The sequence below is a fragment of the Tarenaya hassleriana genome, unplaced genomic scaffold, assembly GCF_000463585.1.
Source record: "Tarenaya hassleriana unplaced genomic scaffold, ASM46358v1 Cleome1, whole genome shotgun sequence".
NCBI classification, from domain to species: domain Eukaryota; kingdom Viridiplantae; phylum Streptophyta; class Magnoliopsida; order Brassicales; family Cleomaceae; genus Tarenaya; species Tarenaya hassleriana.
In genome coordinates this window covers 5,556,797-5,575,343 of record NW_010960187.1, presented here as the reverse complement: position 1 = coordinate 5,575,343, position 18,547 = coordinate 5,556,797, and the positions used below count along the sequence as shown (strand labels likewise).

The window sequence follows — 18,547 nt, the reverse complement described above, 5'->3', positions numbered from 1 at the left end:
GGTGGTTGGCTGGATGCGGCACGAGCTGAAACGGAACCAGACGGAAGAGCGTATTCTCAACTACGCAGATCGGGTACCCGAGTTTTTTGTTATCCGGCCTTGTCAAACCCATGCTCAGCTTCGTTTACTTTCGAGCACTTACATTCTGGATACCCGTGAGACGGGTACCCATGAATCCGCAGATATTGGGTCATATCCTAGACTTCAAAGAACTCTTCATAATTTTCAATTTCGATATGTTTGGTATATAGCTTTGCAGCCAGATTCCAGCTGCAGGTTTACCATCAACAGTGGACTGCAATAACATTCCGACTATGCCAACCGTCTCGTTCACGATCGGCGGAAAAGCTTTCGACCTCTCCCCTCAAGATGTAAGCCCTCTTATCGATCTTTTCTCGAGCCGATCCCCTTTTCACCTACCGAGGACTCAAAACTTCCGTTCGGGCTTTTTTTCCTTTTTCCCGTCGGATCAGTACATATTCAAGGTAGGGGAAGGAATTGAAGCTCAGTGCACCAGTGGTTTCACCGCCATGGATGTCCCTCCACCTCGTGGACCTCTCTGGTAGAAAAAACCGATGTTCAGTCCCTCAACCTATACAGTGACCATTACCAGAGATTTAGTTCTATCTGACATATTCCATTGCAGGATCTTGGGAGATATCTTCATGGGATCTTATCATACTGTGTTCGATTACGGGAAAGTCCGAGTCGGGTTTGCCAAAGCGGCTTAAGAACCTGGAAACCCGACATCTACCAACACCAACACAATCTGTCTTCTCTATATCTGTCTTTGTTTCATCATCTGTGGATACTATGTGGTAATCGCTGTAATAATAATTTGAAAGAAATGAAATGCTCTCTCCTTCAAATTTCTTTACACAGATTCAATACGGAACATGTTTCTCCAATCTTGAATAAAGGTGGATATCAAGAAGCCATTATTCTGAATACCAAGTTTTTCGTGAACGATTTCGCTGTTTCATTTTGCCTTTGCAGCCAATGCCAGTGTCATTGATCTTGCCCGGAGGTTCAGGAAAATTCCCCTGAAACATAGAAAGCGACTAGTTTCAGCTTTTCGATTTTTGGGCGCTGTGAATAAACTGTGAAAGGGAAGTAAAAATGTCGTACCAAAAGAAGGCAACGAGGCTGTGGAAGATGACGCGGAAATGCAGCGGCACGTACTGGTGGTTTATCCATCCCACGACTGGGAAGAACTGCGATTTTCGTTCATTAACAGTCCAAAGTTTGGGGATTTCAGTAAACCAGAAAAGCGATACACCGATCAAATTTTAAGCTTTTGAATCATGGAACCAAACCTTTATCATAGAAAGAGTGTAAAAAGTAACAAATTTGCATAATTTGTAGCCGGAAAAAAACAAAGTATTTCCCGTCCAAGCCGTGAGCTGGACCGAAGGGTAGTTCTTCTTGATATTGTCTCTTACATGAACCCAAGGCCTTCCTGTTTTCACTCGCACCGCACAACTAATCAGCACTTCAAGCTTAAACATCGAAATATTATACAGAGTAAAACATCATAAATCGGTCCTATATGTATCATCAATGAATTCATAGGGTGGTTGATAGAACATTTCTCAGCAATATTGGATAATGTTTTTGCTGAAAAGACAATGAAAGGAAAGGAACTCACCTTCAATGACGACTCCGTAATATATCATAAAAAGCAAGTGGTTCAACGGGGACGATGTCAGTTGTTCAACGACCACCTGCATAATATTACCACCGAACTCAAAATCTATATTTAGTTTTTCCCGAGAAGAAACTGTAACTGTAAGGCATCACCTCTCTCATGGATAATAGTACCTTCTTTGCAATGGTCTTGGTGTCTTTCTTCCCTTTAAATATCTTGTCTAGAAGTATATGATAGAAATGCCCAAACGGTCCGAGAAAGCCAGTGCCAAACAGCTGTAATAGAGAGCGTTAGGATAAATGGGACAATGACCGAGAACCTAAAATTATAGAAACTCATTGAAACGAGGGGGATCTGATGAAGCAGAGTTCAAATATTATCACTTCATTAAAAACATTCCATGGACAGGAACACAATAAGTTCCCGAGTTTTGTAGACCTTACAAACGATCCACACTCCATCGAGATCGAGGGGTTTCCGAAAGACAAAGGCTTTGACAAGCATATATGAGACAGTAACAAGTTTGGTCAGAATCTTGTACGCAAGCTCTGGCCCGGGTCAAGCTCAGGCATTTCAACTGGGAATAAGAAGCTTTTCTCAAGCACAAAGCTTTATCCGAACCAGCAACTAAACGAGTGAAAAAACACAGGAGACATGTTTGGTTCTGTAACGAGTTTGGCCAAGAACTGTCCTGGACTCTGGTCGGATCAAAATCCAAACTCACCACTTTGAGAAGAAGCCTTCTCAGCTGAATCTTTTGTATGCCTGAGAGTTTCTGCGAAACCACATCACTAACACCTGACAAAACTCCCGCAGTAATTGCCTGTAAATACAGAAAACAATACAGACGCAAGATTCATCAGGCACATCGATCCATCACCAAAGAGGGAAATTTGTCTTCAAATATCGGAGATAAACCACAATAGGGGTGGGGTTCCCTTTACGAAAGAGGGAAATTTATCCTCGTATGAAATTCAAGCTCTTCTCTTTCCAATCTTCCAGAAAAATACTGGACCTTTCTCATCGATTCATGATGGGTCGGAGAAAATCAAGCTGGGTTCTATCGATTCATGATGGATTCTGAGATGATTCAAATTATCAAACTGGGTTCGGTTCAAATACATCATTCTATCGAAAATCAACATTCTCGTGGGCAAATCTCTCTCAACCTATGAAAAGAAGCCTAATTTCGAGGGGGGAACCTTTGTCCTTAGGGGGTATCGCTGAAGCTGCGACAGGTATTGCTGCAGAGTCTTCTTCGGTAATGATCCCATTTCACAGGTTCTCTTGATCTCTGAAACAGGGGCTCCGTTTTTTTTTTTAATATTGATGAAATGTGTAAACAGACTCTGGTTTTTGTTCTCTGAAGCCAAAAAAAAAAAAAACGACAGATCTTTCTGTCTTCTGATCGATTTCGTGCCACATTTCTCGGACAAAAACCAAACCGAGTCGGGGAAAACCCTCACTAAACCGGCTTGGTTAAGGAAAATTGATATTGCCTATTGAAGAAGAGATGTCTATTTTTTTTAATAATTTAAAACGGTTTACATTCAATCACAATGATCATTTATGTTCAAAATACATCAGCATAGTTTAATTAAGTAAATTTGTTGAAATTCTTAATAAAATAGAAAAAATTATAGAAAAATACAACAATGTCTAAATATACGGCATAGATATTTCAATTTCCAAAATTGGTAAATAAATACAACAATCTGATCAACTGGCATCAAATATAACAGATATCTTTTTGGTAAAAATTGACTAAATTAAGATATTTATTTCACGTATAGAAATCTGAGTATCTATGTAGAGTACATTTTGACAAAATGTGGTATTTTTATATAATAATTTTTCAAAAAAAATATTTGGAGTGTATTTTTTTTACTCGGTAACGATCAATATTTTTAGAATCCGAAGACTGTTGAAGACATGAACAACAAAGACTTGGACTCAAAAGGAGGCTTTGGAGAAGACATGCGTTGGAATGAATATGGAAACAAATGTCATAAATCTGCCAAGTAATGAGCCAACAAGATTACTTGCCTTAAACAGCATTTAATGGACAATCTACAACCCTAATTTCGTGTGATCCAAGCTGCCAAGACAAGAAGATATTCCAGAATACTTGGGAAAGGAGAATAAGGCAATATCGAGCACCTTTCCTTTTATGTTTTATTCAGTATTTTTAACTTCCATGATGTCGTTAGTCTTCTTCCTCAGTTTGTGTATATGTTCTTGCTTTTATACAGAATTGATCAAGTGGAATACAAGAGCCATTGTGCCCTTTCACCATCTCTTTCTCGTCTCTTTAACTTAAGTATTTCCGGTCCTACTATGTTCTTGTTGTCAAAGTTCTACTTTATCTCTCACATTCAAAACATCCCAAATACCAAAGAAATCTTCAAAGACAACATCGGACACCGTGACAGAGGTCGTGCTTGCAATTAACAAATAAGAAAAAAAAAATTTAATGATGAGAAAAAACAAAAGAAGAAAGAAAAGAGTTTAGTGTCGTTTTTGAAAGGCGCGTCTATTAAATTATCAGAAAGTCCAACTGTCTTTCAGGTGGCTTCGTCTATGGCCAAGACATAAAAATTGCCCGAGATGTAGAAGGTTACTGCCATTTGTGCATTCCTGAAACATTAACATTAACAATCCGGAAAAGTGTTTCAAAGTACTTGTCCATTTGCGCGAGCAATAAAGCTCCGACCTAGCCCGGAGAGTACTTTTGACCGTTTGCTTCGACCCAAGCGTTGCGAGTTGGAGCTTTAACAATCGTACACGGATGCTATTTCCATCTCCGTTTTTGTATCTGAAAGCCTCGCTAAGATAACCAAAGTCTGCCTTCCCATTTGCAAGGTTTGTAACAAATAAATCTTTGATTGTTATTTTACGGTTTTGGATATTCTTTTATATATAAAGAAAACCACTGAAATATGAAAACATATCACGTAATTATCATAAAAACAAGAAAAAAATAGAGTAAATGCAAAACATTATTCTCTGTACCTTTCCAAATTGATACGACTTTCAATATCTTTTCAAATGTATTCATCTTATTGTCGTAAATTTCGTAATAATATATGAATCCTTCATTAATCATTATTTGCTATATATTATTAAACAATCAAATTTATTATTAGAGAAAATAATTATAATTAATGTATAGTAATTGTAGATACATGCACAAAATTTCCATCGGTATACACACCTGCTAAGAGTTTTTTAAACCAATCTAATCCATTGACTAAAACCCTTAATTTTTTTCCATCACCGATTCGAATCCTTTATCGAATGACATCGTGCTCTGAAACATCTACTTCTTTCTCCATATGCATATTAAATTTGTATTTTGGGACAAACAATTGGTTTCATAAATAAAACGAGACAAAAACACTTATTGTAATATAACTTTGTATCTCCGGATATGGATATAACCGCCATTATTAGACACATCCTGAAAGAATCAAAACCCGTTAAATGTTAAATAAGGTACTTAGATTAATTTAAATAAATATTCAATTCACCTAGACCTTTTTTTTTAAGAAATTATTTTTTCTCATTTTTTTCGGTTAAAATCCTTAGATGTCATACACGGGAGAAATTTGAGTGTGCTTGTTACCACCTATTGCAAAACCCTCCTCCTTTATCCGGGCTTGGGACCGGCAAGACACGGGAGAACTTATGTCCAGGCGGAGTTAACATAACTAAATTGTACCTGCACACAGACACAAAAGATTAAACATAGAAATTAACTATCTTTTCCCCATCTTCCTGTCTATACCTCATTTTTACTCTATCCCTCCTCCATGACATATGTTTTCATCTTCAACCGAATGGTTTTCTCTTCTTCTTCGCTCCCTCCTTACGTATCACCAAAACAACCCGTAAACCGTGAATCTAAATAAGTATAACAACGATATTTACATGATTTCAATCTGTTACTAACTTCATTTCGTCATATGCATCATATCTTGCGCGATTTCCAATGTCACGGCTTCTCGGATTCTTTTTTAGAATCCCACAATCCGATCTTTTTTCTCGCTTCCATTTTTCCACTGTTTTTTACATTAAAAACATGTTCTAATGTTATAAATCTCAATGGTCACACAAATTGACACGATAATCTGTAACTTTCTCTACGTGTGTTTTCTCTTGTCGTAATAATCATAAGACCATGCATATCTGTTTTCCAACATGATTTCCAGCATTATTTTCTACATCATCAAACAATCAAAATTAAGACAGAAATAATTATAGTTAGTATGTAATAATAATACATACCTATCCAAAATTCCTATCGACATATACATCAGTTAGACCTCATGTCGATAGGAATTTTGAACATATATGTACTATTATTACATACTAACTATAATTATTTCTATCTTATAATAAATTTTAATTGTTTGATAATGTAGAAAATCATGCTGGAAAACGGATATGCATGGTATTATGACTATTACGACAAGAGAAAAGACACGTTGGAAAAGTTACAGATTATCGTGTCAATTTGTTTGACCATTGAGATTTATAACATTAGAACGTGTTTTTAATGTAAAAAACAGTGGGAAAATGAAACGCGAAAAAAAAAATCGGATTGTGGGATTCTAAAAAAGAAACCGAGAAACCGTGGCATTGGAAATGGCGGAAGATACGATACATGAGGCGAAATAAGGTTAGTAACAGATTAAAATCATGTAAATATCGTTGATACTTCTTTAGATTCGCGATTTACGGTTGTTTTGGTGATACACACAGAAAGAATGGATGAAGAAGAGGAGAAAACCATTCAGTAGAAGATGAGAGCATATGTCATGGAAGAGGGATAGAGCAAAAATGAGGTACAGACAGGAAGTTGGGGAAAAGATAATTAATTTCTATATTTAATCTTTTGTTTGTGTATGTGTACAGGTACAGTTTAGTTATGTTTATCATAGGTTTGTTATTAAGTAGTATATATGCATGCGTGTTTACTTGTTTTTGGATTGGTATTTGGTAGCCAGTTGACGATAGATAGGTAGGGTATGTTCAAATCAAAGGGTATTTTTGGAATTTAAGTTTCACTTCCTCGGTTCAATGGTTCAATGCTCATCTAACATGTATCCCCACATTCATTCATTAGCCATGTAAAAATATTAAAAAAAATTACAGATAAATCCATTGTCGGTTAATTAATGCATGCGCGTCTTATGGACGCTCTGTTGTCATCCATCTCGAGGGGACCCCAGCAGATTGATTTATAATGTGGCCTACTCCGTCGTTAAATGTAATCAATAAATAATAAAATAATAAAAAATGGTTTTATGACTATAACGACCATAGGAAGACAATATTGTTAAAGGGTATAGATTGACGAGTCAATTTGTTTGACTATTGAAATTTATAAAATTAAACCGTGTTTTTAATTTAAAACAACGACAAGAGGAAGCGAGTAAAAAAGGTGTCGATATGTTGGCTTCTCCATATCCCGTCCATATCCCGAGGCATAGTGGCTTTGGAAATGGAGCATGCAGCAAAGTAAGATTGATAACAAATAGGAATCATATAAATATCGTTGATGTATTTCTTTAGATTCTCAGTTTACATACACCATTTTGGATTTGGGTTTCTATGAAATGTTCGAAAGAGAAGAGGAGAAAACCACAGAAGAAGAGAAACCCACTGGCTAGAGATGAGAGATGTTATGAAGTGAAAACCACTCGCTAGAGATGAAAGATGTTATGAAGTGTAGAGCAAAAATGAGGCATAGAAAAGAAGTTAGGAAAAAGGTATAACAATTATTTTCTATGTTATTATGTTCAATGTTGTGTTTGTGTAGATACAAGTAGGTTATATTATAACCTATTAATAATAGGTTTGTTATTAAGTAGTATATATGCGTGTTTATTTTTGGGTGGGGAATCCGGAAAATTATCTAAAAATTATGGGAAAGTCAGAGGAGCCTCTCTAATCTCTATAATCAATTTTATCAAACTTGTATTTCTTTTTTCATAATGAAATACAATAGGATTTGCTATTTTGCAACTAGAGATAACGTGACGCCCAGCGACATCGACATCGGGTAGAGATAATCATTCCGGTCTAGCGAGACTTATTCTCAAAAAACAATACGGGAAGCCCTATGAGCGAGGGGATATGAAGAATGGTTTTTCTCTAGGCTCAGTATCAAGATTAGCAATAACAGATACGAAATTACATTAGACTCAGAGCATCAGGATCAAGATTATCCGGATCTGGTCGACAGAAAACGGAAGATCCCAGAAGAGCCTCCGAGAGCAAGGAAGAAAGGGATAAGGGAGAGGTTTTTTATTCAGGCTCAGGGTCAAGCTTTGCAATAACAGATACGGAATTACCTTAGACTCGAGCACTGGTGGCCAGGTTATCCGGATCTGGTCGACAGAAAACGGAAGATCCCCAGCAGAGCCTCCCAGAGCAAGGAAGAAAGGGATAAGGGAGAGGTTTTTTATTCAGTCTAAGGATCAAGATTTGCAATAACAGATACGATTTTACCTTAGACTCGAGCACCTGTGGCCAGGTTATCCGGATCTGGTCGACAGAAAACGGAAGATCCCACCGATCTCTCCGAGCGCAAGGAAGAAAGGGATAAGGGAGAGGTTTTTTATTCAGTCTAAGGATCAAGATTTGCAATAACAGATACGATTTTACCTTAGACTCGAGCACCTGTGGCCAGGTTATCCGGATCTGGTCGACAGAAAACGGAAGATCCCAGCAGAGCCTCCGAGCGCAAGGAAGAAAGGGATAAGGGAGAGACTTTTTATTCAGTCTTAGACTCGAGCACCGGTGGCCAGGTTATCCAGATCTGGTCGACAGAGAACGGAAGATCCATCAGAGCGCCGTAAGGATGAAGAAAGGGATAAGGGAGAGGTGTTTTATGCAGTCTAAGAACCAAGATCTGCAATAACAGACATGAATTCACCTTACAGACATGTCGTGCCGACTCGAGCGCCGGTGGATGGCCAGGTCATCAGGATCTGGTCGACAGAAAACGAAAAGCGCCGTATGGATGGGGAGCTGATGAGAGGAGAGGGTTCTTTCTTCGGTCAGAACCAGAAGGGCTCTGCCGCGGAGAGATGGTGAGGAGAGGAGATTGCCAGCTGCAGATAGATAGGTAGATATGTTCAAATCAAAGGGTATTTTTGGAATTTAATTTTCACTTCCTCGATTCAACGCTCATCTGACATGTATCCCCACATTCATTCCTTAGCAATGTAAAAATATTAAAAAATACAGAGATAAATCCATCGCCAGTTAATTAATTCAAAGGGTATATACGGACGCTCCGCTGTCATCCATCTCGAAAGACTCCACGTGACGTGCCATCATGAAAACGAAATAGAACTAACAACATTTCTACATCGATTTAAACAAATAGGCCCACTGCTTTCATATTGAGCCCATGGGCCGCAGACTGATTAATAGTGGGGCCTACTCCGTCGTTAAATATAATCACTAAATAATTAAATAACCAAAACATGGTTATAACTTCGTCGTCAGTCGTCCAACGCCATTAATGTGCAGGACGAAATGTGAAACACAAATATAAAAAGATATACGCGAGAGATACCGATCCGTACGGAACCGCTGGTTTAGCGGTTAGTTCATGTTGCAGAAACCGGTTTATCGCTCCGGTTTTCCAGTTCGAGACATTATGATATAAGGGCAGTCCCTGCTTCACGTCGCAACAAGACGGCGAATACGAGGAGCGTACCACTTCACCTTCTCGATCTCCACTCTTACTTTCCAGCGACGACCTGCCCAATAACCGGAAAAAAACGATCGGTTATCACATTAACCGGGTCCTGTTTTCCCCTAATACCGAGTTCAAGAACCAATTTAACCACCAACCACATGCAGAAATTCAGAATGATATTTTTATTCAGTTAGCAAACATTTTTTTTTCTGTACATTCATCAATCTCAAGGACAAAACCCGGTTGCTGTAATGGTGTTCTTGTTTAAGAATGACAAGCTTCTGTTGTTATTTGTTAGCATATGCCATGATTCTTCTGTTGGATGCTTCAGTCAAGTAAATTCTGATTTTATGATGGCAAAAAGAAACAGTAAATTCGTGGTCAAACAAGTAACGCACAGACAAAGATTGTGAAAATTGAAGCAACTGAATTCAGAACATACATGTGATGTTTGTCAGGAAGTGAAACCATCTTATGGGCAGAGGAAATTACATCAGACTCCAAACGGACATATAATGTGATCAGCACAAGCCAAAAAGATCCGTGAAACCATTACTTCGGAAGGATAGAAGAAACCCATCAGTTCGTTTCCTATTGGCTTCCATTTTCTCATTGACAATGACAATGTGAACAAGGAACCTCACATACTCAGGCGAGACCATAAGCTTGTGAGTATCTCCCAGAGGAACCTCCATTCTTATCGAGCATCGTATAGCAATAATTACCCTTTTGCCATCGCCGCAAGAGGTGATCCCTGACTCCCTGAACCCGGCGGCTATAGCCGCCGACACAAGAAACTGAGCCGAACACAAGTCTTTGCATCCCAGGGCAATGATCAACGGCTCGAACCGGAAGACTAACTCGCTGGTCTGGTGAAGTCGGTCGACCCGAGTTGACTGAGCGGGGGAAAGGAGGGGAATCACCGAGTCGGGATCGGCCGAGTCGTGGGTGATGAAGATACACGTGAAAGACTCGTGTTAGACGATATCCTTGATATTCTGAATTTAACACAACTTAAAATTTGTGTTGAATGTATCAAGGGTAAGCAGACAAAACAAAGACGGTTAGATGCATCTAGAACTACGGATATCTTAGAATTGATACACACGGATATATGTGGACCTTTTCCTACGACATCTTGGAATGATCAACGATATTTTATATCATTCATAGACGATTATTCCAGATATGGTTATATGTATCTAATTCATGAGAAATCACAAGCACTAGATGTGTTCAAATCCTTTAAAGTAGAAGTTAGAAAATCAACTAAGCAAAAGGATTATAGCTATCAGATCTGACCGTGGTGGAGAATACTATGGTCGATATGATGATTCCGGTGAACAACATCAAGGACCTTTTGCTAAATACCTAGAGAAGTGTGATATTGTTCCTCAGTACACTATGCCGGAAACTCCTAGCATGAATGGTGTTTCTGAACGACGAAACAAAACACTCAAAGATATCGTAAGAAGTTTGTTAAGTCATACTATATTACCGGAATCTCTCTGGAGATAAACATTAAAGACAATAGAGTACCAACAAAAGTAGCGAAGCAAACTCCTTACGAGTTTTGGACATGGAAGAAACTAGTCTTAAAGTATTTAAGAGTTTGGGGTTATCCAACAGAGACTAAATATTATATCCCACATGAGGATAAATTAGATCCTCGATCAATTAGCTGTTATTTTGTTGTATATATTGAGAAATCAAGGTTGTACAAGTTTTACAATCCCAAGAACCGAACTATGTTCAAAACAGGAATAACACATTTCTTTGAGGATGTTGAGCTTGAGAGAGAGATAAAGTATGAGAAGTTGTCATTGAAGACGAATTCGTTGCTCTTTCGACTATAGTTGACTTTGATGTAACACATCAAGATCAACAAGACAACATTCAACTTCCTCAACAACCTCAAGAAGTTGATTTAGAAATTCAACCTCAACAAACTTAAGAAGAAATACTATTAAGGAGATCCATTAGAGAAAGAAGAAGTGCGATACCGGGCAATTATATCGTGTTTCTTCAAGAGAATCAAGAATGCTTAGATTTGATTGATGATGATCCAATCAACTTCAGGCAAGTCTTGCAAAGCTCGGATTCTCAAAAGTTGATAGATGCCATGAATGATGAGTACAAGTCCATGTAAAACAACAATGCCTGGGAAATTATTCCATTACCTGATGGCACGAAACCTATTGGTTGTAAATGAATATTTAAAACAAAAAGAGATTCTAAGGGTAATGTGGATAAGTATAAAGCTCGTCTTGTAGCTAAAAGATTTACTCAGAAAGAATGCATTTAGTACAAAGATATTTTCTCTCCAGTTTCATCGTAAGATTGTTTTAGAACCATAATGGCATTAATAACTTATTATGACTTAGAGTTACATCAGATGGATGTAAAGACGACATTTCTCAATGGAGACATTGATGAGACGATCTATATGCAACAACCAGAAAACTTTGTAATTGGAGATGCAAAGACAATTGTTTGCAAATTAAAGAAATCCATCTACATGCTAAAACAGGAATCCCGTCAATGGTATCACAAATTCTGACAAGTAGTTTGCTCATTCGGTTTGAGTCAAACGCTGTTGAGGAATGCGTATATCATAGGTTCAGTGGGAGTAAATATATTTTCCTAATTTTGTATGGTGATGACGTACTGTTAACCTCAAACGATATAGGTTTGATGCATGAAACTAAGACTTTTTTATCAAAGAAATTTGAGATGAAATATCTTGGCAATACAATCTTTGTATTAGGAATCCAGATACATCGAGAACGTACTTGAGGTATTCTCGGATTATCACAAAGGCACTATATCGAAAAGGTATTTGCGAGGTTCGATATGAAAGACTGCAAGATGGAAAACACCCCTATTGCTAAAGATGACAAGTTTAGTTTTGCACAATGTCCGAAGAATGACATTGAGCAAAAACAGATGGAAGGCATTCCTTATGCTTCAGTATTTGGAAGCTTAATGTACGCTCAATGTGTACGCGTCCAAATTTAACGTACGCAGTTGGGATGTTAGGAAGATATCTAAGTAATTCTGGTGTAGATTATTGGAAAGCAACCAAAAGGGTTTTAAGGTATTTATAGAAAGCCAAACATCTCATATTGACTTATAGAAAATCAGATCATTTGGAGATCAAAGGATATACTGATTCTGATTTTGCTGGATACCAAGACAGTCGTCGATCCACTTCAGGCTATGTTTTTCTGTTAGTCGGTAGAGTTGTGTCATGGAAAAGTGTTAAACAAACACTAATGGCAGCTTCAACCATGGAAACAGAGTTTATAGGATAGAGAAAGATTTTTTTACCCTTTCTTCCATAGAGATGGTGGTCTCAGTAACATCACAACGGACGCTGGATGAACAACACACTGTAAGGCTAAGACGATAATTTAACAGCAACACAAACGGGAGATTGAAGTACCTGAAAGCCCTCGCTGAGAAACCCAAAGACGTCTTCCCATTCGCTGATAGCTGCAACTGCGAGAACTTCATTGATAAGTCATTTTTGATTTGGGAATCCCCAAAAATAAGTTAAAGAACCACAGTCACACGCAATTCAATGAAGCACTAGGAGATTACGCCACGTAAGACACCAAACATAACAATTTCTAAATGTAGATCCCACGCCTATGACCACCAAATCATGCATGTTCATGCTCAATCATTCTAAATCCTGTTCGATTGGAATCCAAACATCCTCTAAATTCCAATGAAAAGATCTGTCTGTTTTATTAGAACTTGAACCAGTTTACATGCAATTCTGTATGATTCTACAAGACATGCTGACCAAATGAGCAGATACATTATCAATGCTGAAAGTAACATCTAGGTACCACGTGAGATACAATACCCTTTTCCTCGGCTAAAACGTGGTAGAAATAGAAATAATAATAATAATAATAATAATAATAATAATACACAACATCGGACACCGTGACAGACGCCGTGTTTGGAATTAGCATAAGGCTATAGATTCTAAATTCCAATGAAAACGAAACGCATTCTCTCAACCAAAAAAGATAGCTAAAGGAAGACAAATCGTACGGATTTGTAAGGGGAGAAAGAGGCGGAGTGGAGCTCGTGGCGGAGGAGAGGAAAGGCGATAGTGGCCATAGATCGATGGCTGGTTCCGAGAGAGGACGAGTTCGGGCCCAAAGATCTGATAGCGAATCTGAGAGACGACATCGAGGCCTTGCTCAGCAACCTCTTGCAAGCAGAACTCATCATGAAAGGATGGTCGAAATCCACCAAAACGAAAAGAGTGGAGATTGTTTTGCTTTTCGAGTGGAGGGAAAGTGGGATAACAACAATTAGGGTTTATGGAGTGTGGGACGAAGGAAACGAAAGAAAGAAAAAAAAACCTATTAAACGCAATCGCCTTGCTTTTCCTTTTGGGTCGCTTTCTAACCATTGGGCTTTTCGAGTAAATTTTGAAACTATGGGTTACTAAAGTAAAATCTGAACATTTACTTTATTAATACCAACAAAATCCTGTTTTATGACTGTATTTTGAATATTGTCATGCGCAAACATAAATCGAGCAAGGGGCATTGCCCCATTAGAACCAAACAACCCTGGATGTGTTATTTTTATCTGTGTTCTGAATCTGGTCGACAGAAAACGGAAGATACCCATCACAGTGCCATAAGGATGAAGAAAGAGATGGGAGAGGTTTTTTATTCAGTCTAAGACGAGATATGCAATAATAGACATGAATTCACCTTACAGACATGTCGTGCCGACTCGAGCGCCCGTGGACGGCCAGGTCATCAGGATCTGGTCGACAGAAAACGGAAAGCGCCGTATGGATGGGGGAGATGATGAAAGGAGAGGGTTCTTCCTTCGCTGTAAGACATGTATCCCCACACTCATTCAGTAGCCATGTAAAAAGAGATAAATCCATCGCCAGTTAATTAATTCATACGCGTCTACGGACGCTCCGCTCTCGTCTCATCCATCTCGAGGGGACCCCACGTGACGTGCCATCATGAAAATGAAATAGACCTAATAGCATTTCTACATCGATTTAAACAAATGGGCCCACTATTTTCATATTGGGCCCATGGGTCGCAGACTGATTAATAATGTGGCTACTCCGTCGTTAAATATAATCAATAAATAATTAAATAACAAAAAAGGAGGGGAATCACCGAGTCGGGATCGGCCGAGTCGTGGGTGATGAAGACACACGAGCTTCCGGCGGCTTTCTTCTTGGTCGATGAATTCAATGGAGATTTGGGCTGAGAAAGGCTGGAGATTCGGCCGGAGCAGGAGCTGGTGGCGAAGTACGAAGGGTGATGGTTGATGGTGTCGAGGAGAGGGATGATGGGTTCTTCGGGACTTCCTTTCGGTGATTTATCCGTCGCCGAAGAGCCCAATATCGCTAAAGTTGCCGCCTTCCTCTTCCCGAGCTCCATCTCTCCCTCTCTGTTGGAGAAACCCTGCAACAACGGCATGGTAACCAAAAACTGATAAACCCTTTACCTTGGATGAAGACGACGGACGAAACGGCGATGACGGTTGCCGTTTTGATTTTAACGACTACGTTTCAAAGAAAATGGAAAAGTCTGTCGCTGTCTCTCTCTGCTCATTTCGTTGGTAAAACATTAGTAACTCGGTCTCGTTCTTGAATTGAAACCTGTAGACCGCTTAACAATCTTTCTTTTTGTTCGTTCATTTACAGACAAATGAGCATGTAAATAGTAGAAGTGTTTCGGTTATTTAAAAACAAAACCAAACCGAACTAATTTATATACTATCCATTAATACTTTTATGTATAAGTAAAGAAACTAGTATAATTAGATTGTCTATATAGTTCCATGACTATGATATATAATCAAATGAGACTTGTAACATTTTTTTTCTATTAATATCTCAAAATTTGGTTCATTCATTATATTATAACTGAATAAAATCGAATTTATATTTCAGAGCTGAAGTCTTTCCTCCTCTTTCCTGATGCTCAAAGTCAAACGATCTCTATTAAAACCATACAAAGCTAAGAGAAGAGAGGAACAGAAGTAAAGTCTATTCTTAGCCTCTAGAGCAGCGTCCTTTTTTTTTTCTTATATATTTTACACTCTGCCGCGGCGATCTCGACTGCGTTCTTTCCCACTCCAAAGCCCCCGCCTATGCCATCATCGGGTGAAATGGAGAAGGATACTTTGACTGGTCCATCACTTAAACAACCACGAATGCTGAAGAAAGCTTTGGTGACAGTTATTCCAAGGTGTGCTTCGGCAAATTCCTTCAATTTCGAGACAACAAATGCCCCAATCTGGCCACGAGAGTACTTTTGCCCGTTTGCTTCGACCCAAGCATCGTCATTTGGAGCTTCAACAATCTTGCACGGTGCCACTTCCATCTGTGTCTGAGAGCCTTCAAACCGTTTCGTTGAGGTTCCCACAAGGAGTTCACCCTTGTGGTTAATGCCAACCATTGAAAGAGTTTCTTGGGCATTCTCAATCTGTAACACAAGATGAGATCCAATAAACTTGAGCAACAAGTAAACTCATTTCCAAAAGATGGGGGCGGCAAAGAAAGTTTCTTTTTTTTTTTTTTTTACCTTTCCTTCCATGGAATTGGTGGTATCCAAGTCACTCTCTCCGGAGGAAGATCCTTTAGGCATGTGTTGACCTATTTTCGAAAGAGCGTCCCTTGCACCTTCTAACTTATCCCAGCACTTGAAGAGACTATGTTCGCAATATTCTCGCTGGGATCTCCTGTATAGAGCCATAGCTTTTTCAATCTCTTTCGCAATCTCGGCAGGGATCTTCTCTCTGTACTTGTTCAACCACTTCTCAAAATTGTCGACACTAAAGTGAGATCTATTGTCAATCAGAAAGCCCAACTCCATTTCTTTCTCGCTGGCTTCGTCTTTGGCCAAGATAATATCTCCGTTATGGTAATCATAGTCGAAGGTTACTTCGACTTGTGCATCCCTGAAACAAGCTGGAACCATAACAGTAAAATTCCAGATAGTTCTTTTACAGTATTCTTGGGCATATTCATCCATTTGCGCGAGCAAAAAAGCTCCAATCTGGAAAGGAGAGTATTTTTGCCCGTTTGCTTCGACCCAAGCATCGCCATTTGGAGCTTTAACAATCTTGCACGGTACTATTTCCATTTCCGTCTGTATCTGAGAGCCTTCAAATTGTTTGGTTGAGGTTCCCACAAGGAGTTCACCCTCGTGGTTAATAGCAACCACTGAAAGAGTTCCTTGGGCATTCCCAATCTATAGTAACACAAGATGGGATCCAAAATACTTGAGCAAGTAAACTCATTTGCAAAAGATGAGGGTGATAGAAAAAGCTTTTTTTTTTGTTTACCTTTTCTTCCACATAGATGGTGGTATCCAAGTCAATATCAAGATCATCCTTCCAGGAGCTGGATGAACAACACACTGTAAGGCTAAGACGACAATTTAACAGCAACACAAGCGGGAGATTGAAGTACCTGAAAGCCCTCGCTGAGAAATCCAAAGACGTCTTCCCATTCACGGAAAGCTGCAACTGCGAAAGCTTCATTGATAAGTCATTTTTGATTTGGGAATCCCTAAAAATAAGTTAAAGACTGAGTTCAATGAAGGACTAGGAGATTACTCCGCATAAAACAACAAACATAACAACGTAGATCCATGACCACCAAAACACACATATTCATCCTCGATCATTCTAAGCCCAATTGGATCTGGGAATCCAAACATCCGCTAGATTCCAATGAAAACGAAACGTAATCTATCAACCAAAAAAGATACATAAACATACAAGAAAATGAACACGAATCGTACGGATTTATAAGCGGAGTAGAGCTCCCGTCGGCGAGAGGCGACAATTGTCATAGATGGATTGCTGGCTCGGCCTGAACATCTGACAGCGGATCTGAGAGGCGACAGTGAGACATTGCTCAGCAATCTCTCGCAAACAGAACTCACCATCACGACGAAAAGAGAGGAGACCGTTTTGCTTCCGGAGCCGAGGGAAAGGGGGATTAGGGTTAGTTACCAAAAAAAAAAAGGGGGATTAGGGTTTATGGAGGGTGGGAGGGAACTGTTGGTTGGAATATATATAGTAACGGAGCAAGATGAAGACGTAAACTTGGGCAACAAGGCGTCGGGAAAGTCTTGAAAGGAAATGGAGGATCCCCAAACATCGAACACGCCACCAAACAAGGCCCTTGGGTTGAGTTGGAAGCTTCCCAATCAGCATGTAATCGACAAATAAAGGGAGAATATCCTACCAATTAATGATATAAATATTTTGGAGAAAATGATGCAATCAATTAAAATTAGCTAAAAAGATTCGGTTAACATTGACATTACTAGTCAAATTAATAAAGATGCATGTTGAGAGAGAGAGAATGGAAGAGAGTTTTTTAAATTAAAAATAAAGATACATGTCTTCAATCATTTATTGTATTGGTTCGGTGAAAATGCTCTTTAAATGTTGATAAATATTTGTTATGGTTCTCTTATCATTTATGGAATTTTGTTAATTAATGTATTTTATGTGATTTTATGATTCTTTGTATGTACCTAAATTAAATTTCTATATATATAAATTTTTCAAAAGATAACCACAAGCATTCCCCTATTTTCTCTAACAATTGATTTTCTCTGTCAAATCTTTATAGGGTTACTTCCAAAAATAATCCTCAATTTGTCAAAAGCTAGAAAACTAATTCATGTACTTGTAGTCTTCCATAATAATTATTGAATTTGAAAAATTAGACATTAAAATACCCAAACTTGATAAAAATACTGTAACTAAAAGTGTTGACCAACGTTGATAACAAACAACGTTAAACATTGCTGATATGACGAGACATCATAATGATATGCAATCTCACCAAAATTAGTTAATTTTGGATCGGTTTAATCGAACCAGACCGGTTGAATAATTTATTTTTATTAAAATAATGTTACTTTTTTTTCTATTTTTTACTTTTTCATCTCTTGAACGTCATTTCAGAAAGTAAAAAAAAAAAAACCTAAATCCTATGTTTCTCTCTATCAATTTTTCAAACTAGTGTTCCATGTATCCTTCAAAATTTACAAAAAAAAATGAAAAAAAATAGATGACGAGTTATAATTTGTAAAAGTACCGATCTCTCAATAAATATCATAGTTATAGAGTAGTATGTGTTTTTATGTGATTTG

The 18,547-nt window shown here is 38.4% G+C and overlaps 3 protein-coding genes and 2 long non-coding RNA genes across 13 annotated transcripts in view; 1 reads left to right on the top strand and 4 right to left on the bottom strand.

Moving 5' to 3' along the window:
- LOC104813344 (aspartic proteinase A3-like) overlaps positions 1-877 on the top strand; it is a 4,195-nt gene extending 3,318 nt beyond the window's left edge. For 5 of the 6 annotated variants that reach the window (XM_010540911.1, XM_010540924.2, XM_010540916.2 and 2 more), the window contains 4 exons: positions 50-73; positions 252-371; positions 474-562; positions 647-877. In XM_010540911.1, coding sequence (XP_010539213.1) covers positions 50-73; positions 252-371; positions 474-562; positions 647-731 — 318 coding nt within the window. In that variant the 3' untranslated portion in view covers positions 732-877. Of the gene's footprint in view, positions 1-37; positions 74-251; positions 372-473; positions 563-646 lie in introns of all 6 variants that reach the window. The other variant, XM_019201849.1, reaches the window with a different exon arrangement.
- Positions 820-2,964, bottom strand: LOC104813372 (peroxisomal membrane protein PMP22). The gene is made up of 7 exons (XM_010540934.2): positions 2,851-2,964; positions 2,373-2,471; positions 1,822-1,923; positions 1,649-1,724; positions 1,389-1,459; positions 1,129-1,214; positions 820-1,043 (listed from the first exon to the last, which is right to left on the bottom strand). Exons 1-7 carry the CDS (start codon positions 2,920-2,922, stop codon positions 980-982), a joined length of 570 nt encoding a protein of 189 aa, XP_010539236.1. The 5' UTR covers positions 2,923-2,964; the 3' UTR covers positions 820-979.
- Positions 2,965-4,956: 1,992 nt separating this feature from the next.
- On the bottom strand, positions 4,957-10,325 carry LOC109116439. 3 transcript variants are annotated; one of them, XR_002023961.1, is made up of 6 exons: positions 9,808-10,325; positions 8,592-9,426; positions 8,165-8,474; positions 8,008-8,078; positions 5,277-5,369; positions 4,957-5,108 (listed from the first exon to the last, which is right to left on the bottom strand). It is a non-coding gene; the product is annotated as an uncharacterized LOC109116439 (long non-coding RNA). The 3 variants fall into 3 exon arrangements; XR_002023960.1 differs by lacking the exons at positions 4,957-5,108; positions 5,277-5,369 and having other exon boundaries at positions 7,609-8,078; positions 8,592-8,769; positions 9,240-9,426; XR_002023959.1 differs by lacking the exons at positions 4,957-5,108; positions 5,277-5,369 and having other exon boundaries at positions 7,609-8,078.
- Positions 10,326-12,694: 2,369 nt separating this feature from the next.
- LOC104813332 lies at positions 12,695-14,089 on the bottom strand. Its single transcript, XR_771739.2, has 3 exons — positions 13,434-14,089; positions 12,811-12,866; positions 12,695-12,741 (listed from the first exon to the last, which is right to left on the bottom strand). It is a non-coding gene; the product is annotated as an uncharacterized LOC104813332 (long non-coding RNA).
- Positions 14,090-15,294: 1,205 nt separating this feature from the next.
- On the bottom strand, positions 15,295-17,539 carry LOC104813316 (heat shock 70 kDa protein 9, mitochondrial-like). 2 transcript variants are annotated; one of them, XM_010540885.1, is made up of 5 exons: positions 17,180-17,539; positions 16,846-16,901; positions 16,719-16,776; positions 15,956-16,624; positions 15,295-15,856 (listed from the first exon to the last, which is right to left on the bottom strand). In XM_010540885.1, exons 1-5 carry the CDS (start codon positions 17,324-17,326, stop codon positions 15,431-15,433), a joined length of 1,356 nt encoding a protein of 451 aa, XP_010539187.1. In that variant the 5' UTR covers positions 17,327-17,539; the 3' UTR covers positions 15,295-15,430. The 2 variants fall into 2 exon arrangements, with proteins under 2 accessions (XP_010539187.1, XP_010539192.1); XM_010540890.1 differs by having other exon boundaries at positions 16,846-16,895.
- Positions 17,540-18,547: the final 1,008 nt, after the last annotated feature.

Bases quoted from the DNA above. Each gene is read 5' to 3' on its own strand.
- LOC104813372 (XM_010540934.2), bottom strand. From the start codon at position 2,922: ATGGGATCATTACCGAAGAAGACTCTGCAGCAATACCTGTCGCAGCTT. The intron at 2,472-2,850 runs GTTCCCCCCTCG...CTGTATTTACAG, and splicing joins GATACCCCCTAAGGACAAAG to GCAATTACTGCGGGAGTTTT. The intron at 1,924-2,372 runs GTGAGTTTGGAT...TCTCTATTACAG, and splicing joins GAAGGCTTCTTCTCAAAGTG to CTGTTTGGCACTGGCTTTCT.
- LOC104813316 (XM_010540885.1), bottom strand. From the start codon at position 17,326: ATGGTGAGTTCTGTTTGCGAGAGATTGCTGAGCAATGTCTCACTGTCG. The intron at 16,902-17,179 runs GTACGATTCGTG...AAGCTTTCGCAG, and splicing joins TCTACTCCGCTTATAAATCC to TTGCAGCTTTCCGTGAATGG. The intron at 16,777-16,845 runs GTACTTCAATCT...TTGTTCATCCAG, and splicing joins TTCTCAGCGAGGGCTTTCAG to CTCCTGGAAGGATGATCTTG.